This window comes from Thamnophis sirtalis, unplaced genomic scaffold, assembly GCF_051295495.1.
Source record: "Thamnophis sirtalis isolate CommonGarterSnake01/CBP01778 unplaced genomic scaffold, rThaSir2_p1.2 scaffold_2, whole genome shotgun sequence".
Classification (NCBI taxonomy): domain Eukaryota; kingdom Metazoa; phylum Chordata; class Lepidosauria; order Squamata; family Natricidae; genus Thamnophis; species Thamnophis sirtalis.
Genome location: NW_028261382.1, coordinates 60,985,906 through 60,999,552, shown reverse-complemented (window position 1 = coordinate 60,999,552; position 13,647 = coordinate 60,985,906). Strand labels below are relative to the sequence as shown.

At 41.6% G+C, this 13,647-nt stretch overlaps 1 protein-coding gene across 5 annotated transcripts in view; it reads left to right on the top strand.

The window, feature by feature from the left end:
- TXNRD2 (thioredoxin reductase 2) overlaps positions 1-7,539 on the top strand; it is a 44,985-nt gene extending 37,446 nt beyond the window's left edge. Inside the window, exons 16-19 of one of the 5 annotated variants that reach the window (XM_087705742.1) lie at positions 326-423; positions 2,527-2,728; positions 4,130-4,527; positions 7,068-7,539. In XM_087705742.1, the coding sequence (XP_087561868.1) occupies positions 326-423; positions 2,527-2,656 (228 nt within the window). In that variant the 3' untranslated portion in view covers positions 2,657-2,728; positions 4,130-4,527; positions 7,068-7,539. Of the gene's footprint in view, positions 1-325; positions 424-2,526; positions 2,729-4,129; positions 4,693-7,067 lie in introns of those variants that run through there. The other 4 variants (XM_087705744.1, XM_087705741.1, XM_087705743.1 and 1 more) reach the window with 4 other exon arrangements.
- The last annotated feature ends 6,108 nt before the right edge of the window (positions 7,540-13,647 follow it).

The following is a 13,647-nucleotide window of genomic DNA, read 5'->3' as shown; positions in this document are numbered from 1 at the left end:
TTCTAATTCTGTTCTATTCTTATTCAATATTATATTCTTATTCTATTCTTATTCTAAATCTATTCTATTCTTATTCTAATTCTATTCTATAGGCTATTCTGTAGGCTATTCTATTCTTATTCTATATTCTATTCTGTTCTATTCTAATTCTATTCTATTCTCTATTCTTATTCTATATTCTATTCTGTTCTATTCTAATTCTATTCTCTATTCTATTCTTATTCTAATGTTACTGTTCTGTTTCTATTCTATTCTACTCTACTCTATTAATTCTCTCTAATCCCAGCTAGTTGGAAACTCCGTGTTCTTTGTGAATTCTTTGCAGATGGTGTGCCTGCGTGAAAAAGATCAGCCGATCCTGGGCCTTCATTTCATTGGCCCAAATGCAGGTGAAGTTATCCAAGGCTTCGCTCTTGGAATCAAGTAAGTTTAAGTTTAGATGTTGAGACTCTAGAAAGAGTGCAGAGAAGAGCCACAAAGAGAATTAGAGGACTGGTGGCTAAAACCTATGAAGAACGGTTGCAGGAACTGGGTATGTCTAGTTTAATGAAAAGAAGGACTAGGGGAGGCATGATAGCAGTCTCCCAATATCTCAGGAGTTGCCCCAAAGAACAGAGAGTCAAGCTATTCTCCAAAGCACCTGAGGGCAGGACAAGAAGCAATGGGTGGAAACTAATCAAGGAGAGAAGCAACTTAGAACTAAAGGGAAATTTCCTGACAGTGAAAACAATTCATCAGTGGAACAACTTGCCTCCAGAAGTTGTGAATGCTCCAACACTGGAGGTTTTTAAGAAGAGATTGGACAGTTATTTGTCTGAAGTGGTGTAGGGTTTCCTGCCTAAGCAGGGGGTTGGACTAGAAGACCTCCAAGGTCCCTTCCAACTCTGTTATTCTATTCTATTCTAAAGCATGCCAGCCCCCCCCCCGTTCCACCCTATCCTACCCCTCTTCCAGCTGCCTTGTTTCTTAATCCTCCTCTTTCAAATCTTTCCAAGATAATAAAAAAAGATAGTGATTGCCATTTTAGCCAGACTAAATCATATCCAGTGTTTGGGGTTTCTTTTATGTTTTTATTTTCTGTAGTTCGATGAAAAAGTAGGGGCATCCTTTATTAATAAAAGTGCCGCTTTGGAAAGGACGTATCGGCTTTTGGGTTTTATGTTTACGAAATAGGCTTCTTGGCAAAACCTGCCCCCTTTTTTTTTAATCCCTTCCCTGTTCTGGAAAAAAAATAATGAAAAATTCGCTTTGCAGTCCAGCTGTTGCTGATTCTTCAAAGTGTAACAAAGGGGAAAAGGGGTTTCCTTTGTTATTTTTTTCTTCTTCTTTCCTATTCTCGGGATAATAAATGATCATCCAGAAGCTTTTCTTTCAAAGGCTGAAGACTAAAACCTTGTTTTGATTACGTTTCTCTTTTGACAAAGAGGGAATCACTAGAGCTTTGGAGTGGGGGAAAAATTCAGCATTTTGCTATTCTTCAGATTGTCATAAAAACATTCCAATAAAAGAATCAGGAAACAGCGATACAATAAACAATTCTTACTTTAAGATGCAGAGGTGTTGTGGCCCGCCAGGAGAGCTGGCTGGCAGCAGATTTTGACAGTGAGGGGGTTGGGGAGGAACATGGGCCAGTCCTGGAGTCTAGGGAAGGTGCTGATGAGGGTTCTGTGTCAGAGGCAGAGAAGGGACCAGAGCCGTATGCCAGTTATCAGCTGCCTTTAGAGTCAGACATCAGTGAGGCAGAAGAACAGCTGGAGCCTGTTCCCAGTGTGCGCATGCACAGAGTTGCCGGACAAAGGGAACAGCTAAAGAACAGGAGTCAACTTGGGAGTAAGTCCACAAGTGGACGGTGAATGGAACCTCCCATAGGGAGTAAAAGAGGAGCAAAGGGGAACCAAGGTTGACCATTGGTTGAGAATTGAGAGGGAGGGAAAGAGATCTATACAGAACATAGAATCATAGGAATGGAAAGGACCCTAGAGGGGTTCCACCACAAAACCGCGGTCGACGAAAGCGCGGTCGACGAAAGTGCGTATGTGACATCATCACAGCGCGACGAAAAAGATCGAAAAATGTAAAAATAAAGCGAAAACCTTACCCTAAACCTAACCCTTAACCTAACCCTAAACCTAAACCTAACCCTAAACCTAACGAAAAACCTAACGCTAACCCTTAACCTAACGCTAAACGTAACGCTAACGCTCTAAACCTAACCCTAACCCTTAACCTAAACCTAACCCTTACCTTTATGTGAATCGGCTTGCTGTAATTTAATTTTTATTTCAATTTTTCGATCTTTTTCGTCGCGCTGTGATGACGTCACATACGCGCTTTCGTCGACCGCGCTTTTGTGGAACGCGGTTTTGACGGGTCACGCCCTAGAGGTCTTCTAGTCAACCTTTTAAGGTGGTGGACTTTCTTACTGAAGGAACCAAGTTAATTCTGGAGAAAAATGGCTGGGATTGGAACAATAAAGATTCCTTTCCTTCATTTCCTTCTCTTTTGCTCTCCACTTGTCTTCTGCAGATGCGGTGCTACTTATTCTCAAATGATGCGGACGGTTGGGATTCACCCCACCTGCGCCGAAGAAGTGGCTAAGTTGCACATCACCAAGAGGTCAGGGTTGGATCCGACCGTCACGGGCTGCTGAGGTTAAGCGCCATCCCTGGTCAACCAGGCTGGGCAGAAGCCTCCAGAAGAGAAGGAAGGAGCACGTCAACATCTAGAGGTCTATTGTTTCCATTCTTTCATTGGTCTCTTCACAACGCCTTTCACCCAACCCCAAAATGGGATGTAGGAAGTCCTTGAATTATCACGGTTCATTTAGTGATTGTTCAAAGTTACAACACCACTGGAAAAAAAGTAACTTACAAATGGTCCTTGCACTTACAAAGCTTTCCATAGTCATGCAATCAAAATTCAGCTAATCCTTGAATTATTATTGAAATTTGGATAATCCTTAATTATTATTAAAATTCAGATAATCCTTGAATTATTATTAAAATTCAGCTAATCCTTGAATTATTATTGAAATTTGGATAATCCTTAATTATTATTAAAATTCAGATAATCCTTGAATTATTATTAAAATTCAGATAATCCTTGAATTATTATTAAAATTCGGATAATCCTTGAATTATTATTAAAATTCGGATAATCCTTGAATTATTATTAAAATTCGGATAATCCTTGAATTATTATTAAAATTCGGATAATCCTTGAATTATTATTAAAATTCAGATAATCCTTGAATTATTATTAAAATTCGGATAATCCTTGAATTATTATTAAAGTTCGGATAATCCTTGAATTATTATTAAAATTCGGATAATCCTTGAATTATTATTAAAATTCAGATAATCCTTGAATTATTATTAAAATTCGGATAATCCTTGAATTATTATTAAAATTCGGATAATCCTTGAATTATTATTAAAATTCGGATAATCCTTGAATTATTATTAAAGTTCGGATAATCCTTGAATTATTATTAAAATTCGGATAATCCTTGAATTATTATTAAAATTCAGATAATCCTTGAATTATTATTAAAATTCGGATAATCCTTGAATTATTATTAAAATTCGGATAATCCTTGAATTATTATTAAAATTCGGATAATCCTTGAATTATTATTAAAATTCGGATAATCCTTGAATTATTATTAAAATTCGGATAATCCTTGAATTATTATTAAAATTCGGATAATCCTTGAATTATTATTAAAAACAATAATGGAAAAAAAGTAACTTACAACTGGTCCTCATACTTACAACTCTTGCAACATCCTCCTAATCATGTGATCAAAATTCAGGGGCTTGACAAGTGCATATATTTATGATGATTGTAGCATCCCAGGACTAATGATGACCTTCTCAAATAGCTTTCCCCGAGCAAAGTGGATGGGATAACCCAGATTCCCTTAAGGACTTCCTGATTCACTGAACAACCATGGTGATTGGCTTAAAACCATGGGGGGGGGGCATAAGATTTCAAAATCGGACCCGGATCACTTAACAACTAACTTCTTTGCATTTGACTCGCTTAACAACAGAAATTCTAGTCCCAGTTGTGAGACCATAAATCAAGAACAATTGTCATCCGGTAATCATATGTGTTGTCTCGCAAGGTTCCTATTGATGGGAATTTGACAGGACTGGTTGAGAAGGAGCTACAGGTGGAAAAACAGAACGGAATATTTAAAAGAACGTACAGGAAGTCCTCGATTTACGACCACAACGGAGCCCAAGATTTCTGTTGTTCAGTGATACATTTGCTCAGTGAGTTTTGTCCCATTTTACAAATCTTTCTTGCCCCAGTGGATAAGCGAACCACTGCAGTGGAGAAGTTAGTAAGTGAATCTGGCTTCCCCATTGACTTTGCTTTTCAGAAGGTCGCAAAAGCGGATCACGTGACCCCAGGACACTACAACCGTCATAAATGCGAACCAGTCGCCCAGCGCCTGAATTTTGACCACGTGATTGTGGGCATGCTTCAAAGGTCGTAACCATGAAAAATGGTCATACAGTAAGTCACTTTTTCCAGTGCCGTTGAAACTTTGAACTGTCACTAAATGGACTCTTGTAATTCGAGGACTCCCTGCATGTTTCTCATTTTGCTGATTGTAGAAGAGATTATTCTTATTTTCTAGGAATGGCTTCATATTTTCATCTCAGCCAGAAGGTGGAGATGCTGGCTAAGAGATTAGCCCAGGAGTTAAGTGATATCGAATGATAATAAAACCAGCAGCATTGCTAGCAAAAGGCCGACAAATTGCCATCCACGGCAATTTCTATGCTTAGCAATTTAATCAGGATGATTGAATTTTGACTATGTTTATTTCCAGCACGATTCAAAGGTTATCTGGAAATGCATCTCTGCTCAACCCCAAAGTGTGTATCGCTTTATATACTGCACTAGAATAGAATAGAATTCTTTATCGGCCAAATGTGATTGGACACACAAGGAATTTCTCTTTGGTGCATAATAGGCTCTCAGTGTACATAAAGAAAAATAGAATAGAATACACTCATCAAGAATCGTAAGATACAACCCTGAGTGATAGTCATAGGTTACTAATAAGCAATGAAATCATACTAGGAAATAAATAAAACAATATAAATTGTAAAGATAGAAGCAACATGGTTATAGTCACAAGTGGGAAGAGATAGGTACTAGGAAGGAAGAGAAGAAGAATAGTAATGCAGTCTTAGTAAATAGCTTGACAGTGTTGTGGGAATTAGTTGTTTAGCAGAGTGATGGCATGTGGGGAAAAACTGTCCTTCTGTCTAGTTCTCCTGGTGTGCAGTGCTCTATAGCGTCATTGTGAGGGTAGGAGTTAAACAATTGATGTCCAGGATGCGAGGGGTCTGTAGATATTTTCACAGCCCTCTTTTTGACTCGTGCAGTGTGCAGGTCCTCAATGGAAGGCAGGTTGGTAGCCATTGTTTTTTTCTGCATTTCTAATTATCCCTTGAAGTCTGGTTGAAGCCAAACCAGACAGTGATAGAGATGCAAATGACAGATTCAATCATTCCTCTGTAGAAGAATCCCCACGTGTCACTCTTGGTTTGGAACGTCAACTGAATTTTTGGCCATGCCAACTCTTCAGAAAACCATCTGCAATGACCCCAAAGGTGCTTTTTCAAGAGGCAGCTGGACTTCCTTGTGTTTTGCTTGGCGACATTTCCCTTCTCATCCAAGAAAAGCATCTTCAGTTCTGACTGAATGGTGGAGTGTGAAGGATTCTTCCGTTAGAACTGAAGAAGCTTCTTGGATGAGAAGCGAAACGTCTTCAAGGAAAAAAGCAAAGTATAGCTGCCTCTTGAAAAAGCACCTTTGGGACAACCAGGACCTGGATGACTGAGAATCTTCATAGGCTTTCTTTCTTTCTTTCTTTCTTTCTTTCTTTCTTTCTTTCTTTCTTTCTTTCTTTCTTTCTTTCTTCCTTCCTTCCTTCCTTCCTTCCTTCCTTCCTTCCTTCCTTCCTTCCTTCCTTTTTGTTCTGACCAAGGCGTCCCAAGAGCATGAAGCAAACTCCTGGTCCCGACAAAAAATCCCTTTTATTAATTGACTGTGAATTCTGCTCATTCACATCCAGCAAAGTCTTTCGAGGGAGGATTTACAGTCACAGACCTTATCTGGCTTGGAGAGTTGTCAGGCCGATATCTGCAGAACTTGGCAAGGAGTCTTAGAGAGTCACGAACCAATGAAGCGAACTAATTGTCTCCTGCAAACTCCACTCCCCTTTCGCTCCTCTTTTATTTCCTCTGGGAGGAAACATTCACCGTCCCTCTGTGGCCTTACTCTGAAGTTAACCCCTGTTCTTTAGCTCTTCCCTTTGTCTGGCAACTCTGTGCATGCGCACACTGGGAACAGGCTCCAGCTGTTCTTCTGCCTCACTATGTCTGACTCTGAAGGTAGCTGGTAATTGTCAGGCGGCCCTGGCCCCCTCTCTGCCTCTGACACACAGCCTTCCCCAGACTCCAGGACTGGCCTATGTTCCTCCCCAACCTCCTTACTGTCTGAATCTGCTGCCAGGTTTGTTGGCCGCTGGCGGGCCACAACTTACTTACTTACTTACTTTCTTTCTTTCTTTCTTTCTTTCTTTCTTTCTTTCTTTCTTTCTTTCTTTCTTTCTTTGTCTCTCTCTTTCTTTCTTCTCCAGTTGCCTCTTGAAAAAAATGCCTTTGGGGCAACCACAACAGGATGACTGAGAATCTCCATAGACCTCTCTAATTAGCAATAGCAATAGCAGTAGACTTATATACCGCTTCATAGGGCTTTCAGCCCTCTCTAAGCGGTTTACAGAGAGTCAGCATATTGCCCCCAACAATCTGGGTCCTCATTTTACCCACCTCGGAAGGATGGAAGGCTGAGTCAACCCTGAGCCGGTGAGATTTGAACCGCTGAACTGCTGATCTAGCAGTAGCCTGCAGTGCTGCATTTAACCACTGTGCCACCTCGGCTAATTACCTGGTGTCTCTGAAATGAACCTACATTCCCTCTACCCAAGTCTCCCATTGAAGTCAGTGTCCTTACGCTTGCCAATATATATATCTTTTTAGAGTCACCAAACCAACTCCAGTGGAAGCCTTCTGCCAACCGGCCCCACTTCTGGAATCTTCACTCTTCCTATTTATTACATTGGAGGACGACATCTAGATGAACGTTGATGAGCTGGAACTGGTGTCAAAGCAGTATAGATGGTCACCAAAAATATCTGGTCTTTTTCTGAGAACTTCTGCCTTGTGCCTTCCAGGGGTGGCTGGTTTCCAACAACCCCCTCAAGCAGCCTCGTTTCAATGCCAAAAACCCAACCAATGTCGCAAAAGATCTCCCGGGGGTGCAGATATTTTGCGCGTTTCAGGAATCCACACAATATCACGGGACACCGGCTGATGACGACTTGTGTATAAAACCACTCGCTGGAGTAGACAGGTCTGATGCTTGCTGGTTCCTTATTGACAAGAAGGAATGACGTTGGAATGGATGGTAGACAAGTTCGTAGAAGGATTAAAAAAATAGTTTTTGGTTGAATTTGTGGAAGCTGTGGTTGATTTGGGATAACTTTTCCTTCCCCCCCCCAAAAAAATCTAAAGTAGATTTCAATTTGTTTTCCTCTTCCAGTTTTTTTCCTTTGTCTCTCCCATGTCTGCTTGATATTCTTCCCCCAGTACTGTAAAGTAAAGGTACATATCCCACAAATGTGCTAGTCGTTCCTGACTCTAGGGGGCAGTGCCCATCTCTGTTTCAAAGCCGAAGCACCAGCACTGTCCGAAGAGGTCTCCGTGGTCATGTGGCCGGCATGACTAAACACCGAAGGCTCACGGAACACTGTTACCTTCCCACCAAAGGTGGTTCCTATTTTTCTACTTGCATTTTTACGTCCTTTCGAACTGGTAGGTTAGCAAAAGCTGGGACAAATAACGGGAGCTCCCTCAGTTACGTGATGCTAGGGATTCGAACTGCCAAACTGCCGACCTTTCTGATCAACAAACTCAGCATCTTAGCCACTGAGCCACCACATCCCTTCCAGTACTGTAGGACAGCAAAAAAACTAAACCATGGGAATGAGAATTGGTCCTTTCCATCTTGATTTTATTATTAGCTTGTGTCTGCAAATATTCAGCAGAACCTTACAGCTCCCTTGCCAGGAGTGTAGAATACTAGCTAAAGTTTTCGGCTAAAGTTAAAATTTGGTGTTAGTTGATTGTCCTGAAAGACCAGCCCCCACCTAAGGAAATGCTGTATCACCACCAAAGCGAGAGAACGTTTGGTCTAGTGGTTAAGGTACCAGGCTAGGAGGTGGGAGATGGTGAGTTCTAGTCCTGCCTTGGGCCCGAAAACTGGTTGGGTGACTTTGGGCCAATCACCAGCAGACAGTGAGTTCTAGTCCCACCTTAGGTATGAAAGCCAGCTGGGTGACTTTGGGCCAATCACCAGGAGACGGTGAGTTCTAGTCCCACCTTAGGTATGAAAGCCAACTGGGTGACTTTGGGCCAATCACCAGGAGACGGCGGGATCTTAAGGCGTCTGTGCCCTCCACCCCGGGGCAGTGGAACCGTGCTTGGACACACTGCAGCGCCTAGAGAACGACCATTCAGGTAAGCCAACGGTCTTTCTAGTCCTACCTTAGGTATGAAAGCCAGCTGGGTGACTTTGGACCAATCACCAGGAGACGGTGAGTTCTAGTCCCACCTTAGGTATGAAAGCCAGCTGGGTGACTTTGGACCAATCACCAGGAGACGGTGAGTTCTAGTCCCACCTTGGATATGAAAGCCGGCTGGGTGTCTTTGGGTGAGTTCTAGTCCCATCTTAGGTATGAAAGCCAGCTGGGTGACTTTGGACCAATCATCAGGAAACGGTGAGTTCTAGTCTCACCTTAGGTATGAAAGCCAGCTGGGTGACTTTGGACCAATCACCAGGAAACGGTGAGTTCTAGTCCCACCTTAGGTATGAAAGCCTGCTGGATGACTTTGGACCAATCACCAACAGACTGGGAGTTCTAGTCCTGACTAAGGCATGAAACCCATCTAGGTGACTTTGGGCCAGCCCCTCTCCCTCAGCCCATCCCACCTCATAGGATTGTTGTTGTGGGGAAAAGAGGAGGAGGAGGAAGGTCAGGAAGATATGCTGGATGTATTCACCGCCTTGAGTTATTTATAAAAACAATAAAAGGCAGGATAAACATATAACTTGAATTCCCAAGAGTGTCAATCTCCTTCTGAGATCTGTAATCAAAGGGATCTGAAAGCTTGTCCAATCTCACATTGTTTGTGTGGTGTGTGTGTTTCGATTATCACAGTACCATTTAAGCGACAACAAAAAAAAAACCTCTTTTTTTTAGATGGGAAAGCCACAAACCAGAAGATCCGGTGTGGTTTTCGCCGTCTTTAAATCGCTTTGTCGACGGTTCGAAGGAACTCTCTCCATCGCCCACATTGTCACGCTCAATGAAAAAAAGCTCGCTTCAGCCTTGACACCTGGCTTTACCTGACCCGTGAAGCGAAGAAGTGGAGCGCCCGGCGTTTTGAAAGGAAGATCAAAGGCCAGCCTAATTTCCCTGGGTGCAAATCTTGGGAGAGAAAGTCTGGCATTTTAAAAGATGAGAAACTCCTTCCATAAATCTAAGGGAGAGGGATTTTGTTGACCATCGTGTCTCTTTTTAAAAAAAAAAAATACATTTTTTAAAAATGCAAATAATACAAATATAGCACATATACATCTACCCTGTTTCCCAGAAAATAAGACCTCCCCAGAGAATAAGCCCAACGGGGCACATGCGCTGAAATAAGCCCTGCCCAAAAATATTGCAACACAGCAGCAGCCATGAGGTGACCATGCTCGCTGCCTCCTGCACCTCAAAAATAGTAAGACCTCCCTGAAAATAAGGCCAGGCACTTTTTCGGGGGTCAAAAGAAAATAAGATCCTGTCTTATTTTGGGGAAAACACAATAAATAAATAAAAAGGAAAGAAAAAGGAAAAAAAACTAATATAGTGCACTCCTCCTCCCTGGAGACCCTGTTTTTGCTTATATTTTTTGTTTATAACAAATAAAAGATATACAATATATTCCAATTATGCCCTTATCCCCTCCAAAGCAACATGTATCCTTGAGTAGATTTATTCCCTTTTGCCTTCCACCGACACTGATTTTATAAAATCCACCCCATATTTCATTTTCATTGCTTGCTTTGATCATCCCTTTTTTTAAAATTAAATTTCCGTTGTTATCATTTGTTGCCACACTGCAAATTTCATTATATATTATACTCACTGTCTCCTGGTGATTGGCCCAAAGCCACCCTGCCAGCTTTCATGACTAAGTGGGACTAGAACTTCCAGTCTCCTGGTGATTGGCCCCAAAGTCACCCAGCCCGCTTTCATGACTAAGGTAGAACTAGAACTTCCAGTCTCCTGGTGATTGGCCTAAAGCTACCCAGCCCGCTTTCATGACTAAGGTAGAACTAGAACTTCCAGTCTCCTGGTGATTGGCCTAAAGCTACCCAGCCCGCTTTCATGACTAAGGTAGAACTAGGACTCCCAGGCTTCCTAGTGATTGGCCCAAAGCCACCTAGCCTTTCATGACTAAGGTAGAACTAGAATTCCCAGCCTCCTACTGATTGGCCCAAAGCCACCTAGCCGGCTTTCATGACTAAGATGAGACTAGAACTTCCAGTCTCCTGGTGAGTGGCCCAAAGTCATCCAGTTGGCTTTCGTGCCTAAGGCGGGACTAGAATTCAGGGCCTCTCGCTTTCTAGCCTAATACTTTAACCTAGTACCTAGCTAACTAGTACCTAGACCAAGCTCTCTCTGTGATAGGTAAAGGTTCCCCTTGCACATATGTGCTAGTCGTTCACGACTCTAGAGGGCGGTGCTCATCTCTGTTTCAAAGCCAAAGAACCAGTGCTGTCCGAAGACGTCTCCATGGTCATGTGACTGGCATGACTCAACCCCAAAGGCACACGGAACACTGTTCCCTACCCAACCAAAGGTGGTTCCTATTTGTCTACTTGCATTTATGTGCTTTCGAACTGCTAGGTTGGCAGAAGCTGGGACAAACCACGGGAGCTCCCTCCGTTACGCGGCGCTAGGGATTCGAACCGCCAAACTGCCGATCTTCTGATCGACAAGCTGAGTGTCTTAGCCACTGAGCCACCATGTGACAGATCGATATAAACTGGATTTGTCTCTCTCATCCATTTCTACTGTCTCACTTAGTCCCATCACTTTCTTGAAATTTTTTCAGCAGTCAACGAGAAATCTTCATGAGAAGATGACTTAGAGGCACTGTTTAAAAAACACACTGGCCCACACCCGCCCCTCGGGATGACAACTGGGACAGAAGTTGATGTAATTACTTGATCAAACCTGAAAACCTGTCTGCCAGATGTCAGGGAGTTAATTGTGGCTCTATTGTGCCCTGTCTTAAGTCAACATTGTCAGCTATTATTCCTCTTAATCCTCTAACATCATGGTTTAATGATGGGCCGCTGGAGATGTCCCCTTCAGCGCCTCTTTGCGGCTCATATTCTACCCCGTTTGCGGCAGGCAGCGGGGAACACGGGGCTGCCTGGCGGCGTTAGGCATTGTTGAGCTACCTTCATTCCCGTGCACGGGGAGTCCTCAACTTAAAACAGTTTAATTTAGTGACCGTTCAAAATTACAACAGCATTGAAAAATGAATTCCCCAGAGAGCATGGAATTGAGATCCATACCTCTTAATTTTGCCAAGTTTGAAGAACACAGAACTAGTCCAACCCAGGAATTATATCTATATCGATGCCTATACTATATCTCTATCACTGTCTGTCTATCTGTCTATCTATCATATCTATCAAATCTTTTACCCGTCTATCTCTCTTTATCATATCTATCCTATATCCATCCATCTATCTCATCTATCTCTGTCTGTCTATCTCTTTATCCTACCTAGCTACCTATCTATCATATCTAGCTAGCTCTGTCTGTATATCACTTTTTCATATCTGTCTGTCTGTCTGTTTCTATCTATTTATATCTATCTCTTATTCTAGCCTATCCTATCTATTTCTGTTTGTCTATATCTCTTTATCCTATCTCTCTCGCTCTCTATCTTCTCTCTATCCTTGTTTCTCTTTTCTTTCTATCCCCCGTCTTTCTGTCTCTCTCCTATCTATCTGTCTGTCTATCTATCTATCTATCTATCTATCTATCTATCTATCTATCTATCTATTATATCTATCAAATCTATAATATCTATCATGTATCTATCTCTATCTTTATCCTATCTGTCTGTCTGTCTGTCTATCTATCTCTATCTGTCTATCTTTCTATTATCTATCTTTCTATTATCTTTCTATCTATTATCTATCATATCTAGCTAGGTCTGTCTGTCTATCACTTTATCATATCTGTCTGTCTGTCTATCTCTATATCTATCTCTTATCCTATCCTATCTATTTCTGTTTCTCTCTCTCTCTCTCTCTCCCTCCCTTGATACGTAACAGTTCATTTAGTGATTGCTTGAAGTTACAAAGGCACTCAAAAAAGCAACTTCTGTTTTCACACACTTACGACTGTTGTAGCTTCCTCATGGTCACGCGATCAAAATTCGGACGCTAGGCCGCTGATTCGTATTTACGATGATTGCAGTAGCCCGGCCGGGGGGGGCGGCGCGGGAGGTGACGTGATCCCCTCTCCGGACAAGCAAAGTTAATGGGAAAGCCAGACTGACTTAACAACCGTGTTACTAACTACAAAATGATTCACGTGTGGCAAGAAATGTTGTAAAACGGGGCAAAAAACTCACTCAACCATTGCATCATTGAACAAGAGAAATTTTGGGCTCTATTGTGGTCGTAAGTCAAGGACTATCTGTGTATATACAATATACCGATATATACACATATTTTTTAAAAAAATAATCCAATCTTTCAAGCGTTGCCAGCCTAGCTTCCGATAGAGGCAAGATCTGGCATATCAGAGGGCAGAAAATTCATCCAGGAGGCTGCTGGCGCATTAGCCCCAAAGGGAAGTTTCCAGAATGGGATTGCATCAGTCAGAAAGTGAAGAACCTGATAAGAAAAGAAACAAATAGTAATAAAAAGATCTAGCCAGGAGGATGGGAAGAAGGGAGAACCATTCTTGTTCTGACAGGGCACTCTGCATTGTTTGTGGCAGAGATACAGGGAGATGGATGAGTGCCAGTTTCCCGAAGGAGAATTCATTCCGAGGAAGAGGTATATCGCAGTAATTTGGGGATAGATGAGCCTCATCGCCCAATAAACACATTAGTCCGTAAGGGTAGACTGTTTTTTTGACATACTTATGGGAGAGACAGACAGACAGCATCATTTTTTTCATGCCAAGTGGAGGAAAGAAATATTTAGAGAGAAAGTTTAGTTTTAGTTTTGTTTTAGTTTAGTTGTTTTAGTTTAGGTTTAGTTTACGTTTAGTTTAGGTTTAGTTTAGTTTTTGTTTAGTTTTTGTTTAGTTTAGTTTAGTTTTTGTTTAGTTTTAGTTTAGTTTTTGTTTAGTTTTAGTTTAGTTTAGTTTTAGTTTAGTTTTTGTTTAGTTTAGTTTTTGTTTAGTTTTAGTTTAGGTTTAGTTTAGGTTTAGTTTTAGTTTAGTTTAGTTTAGTTTAGGTTTAGGTTTAGTTTAGT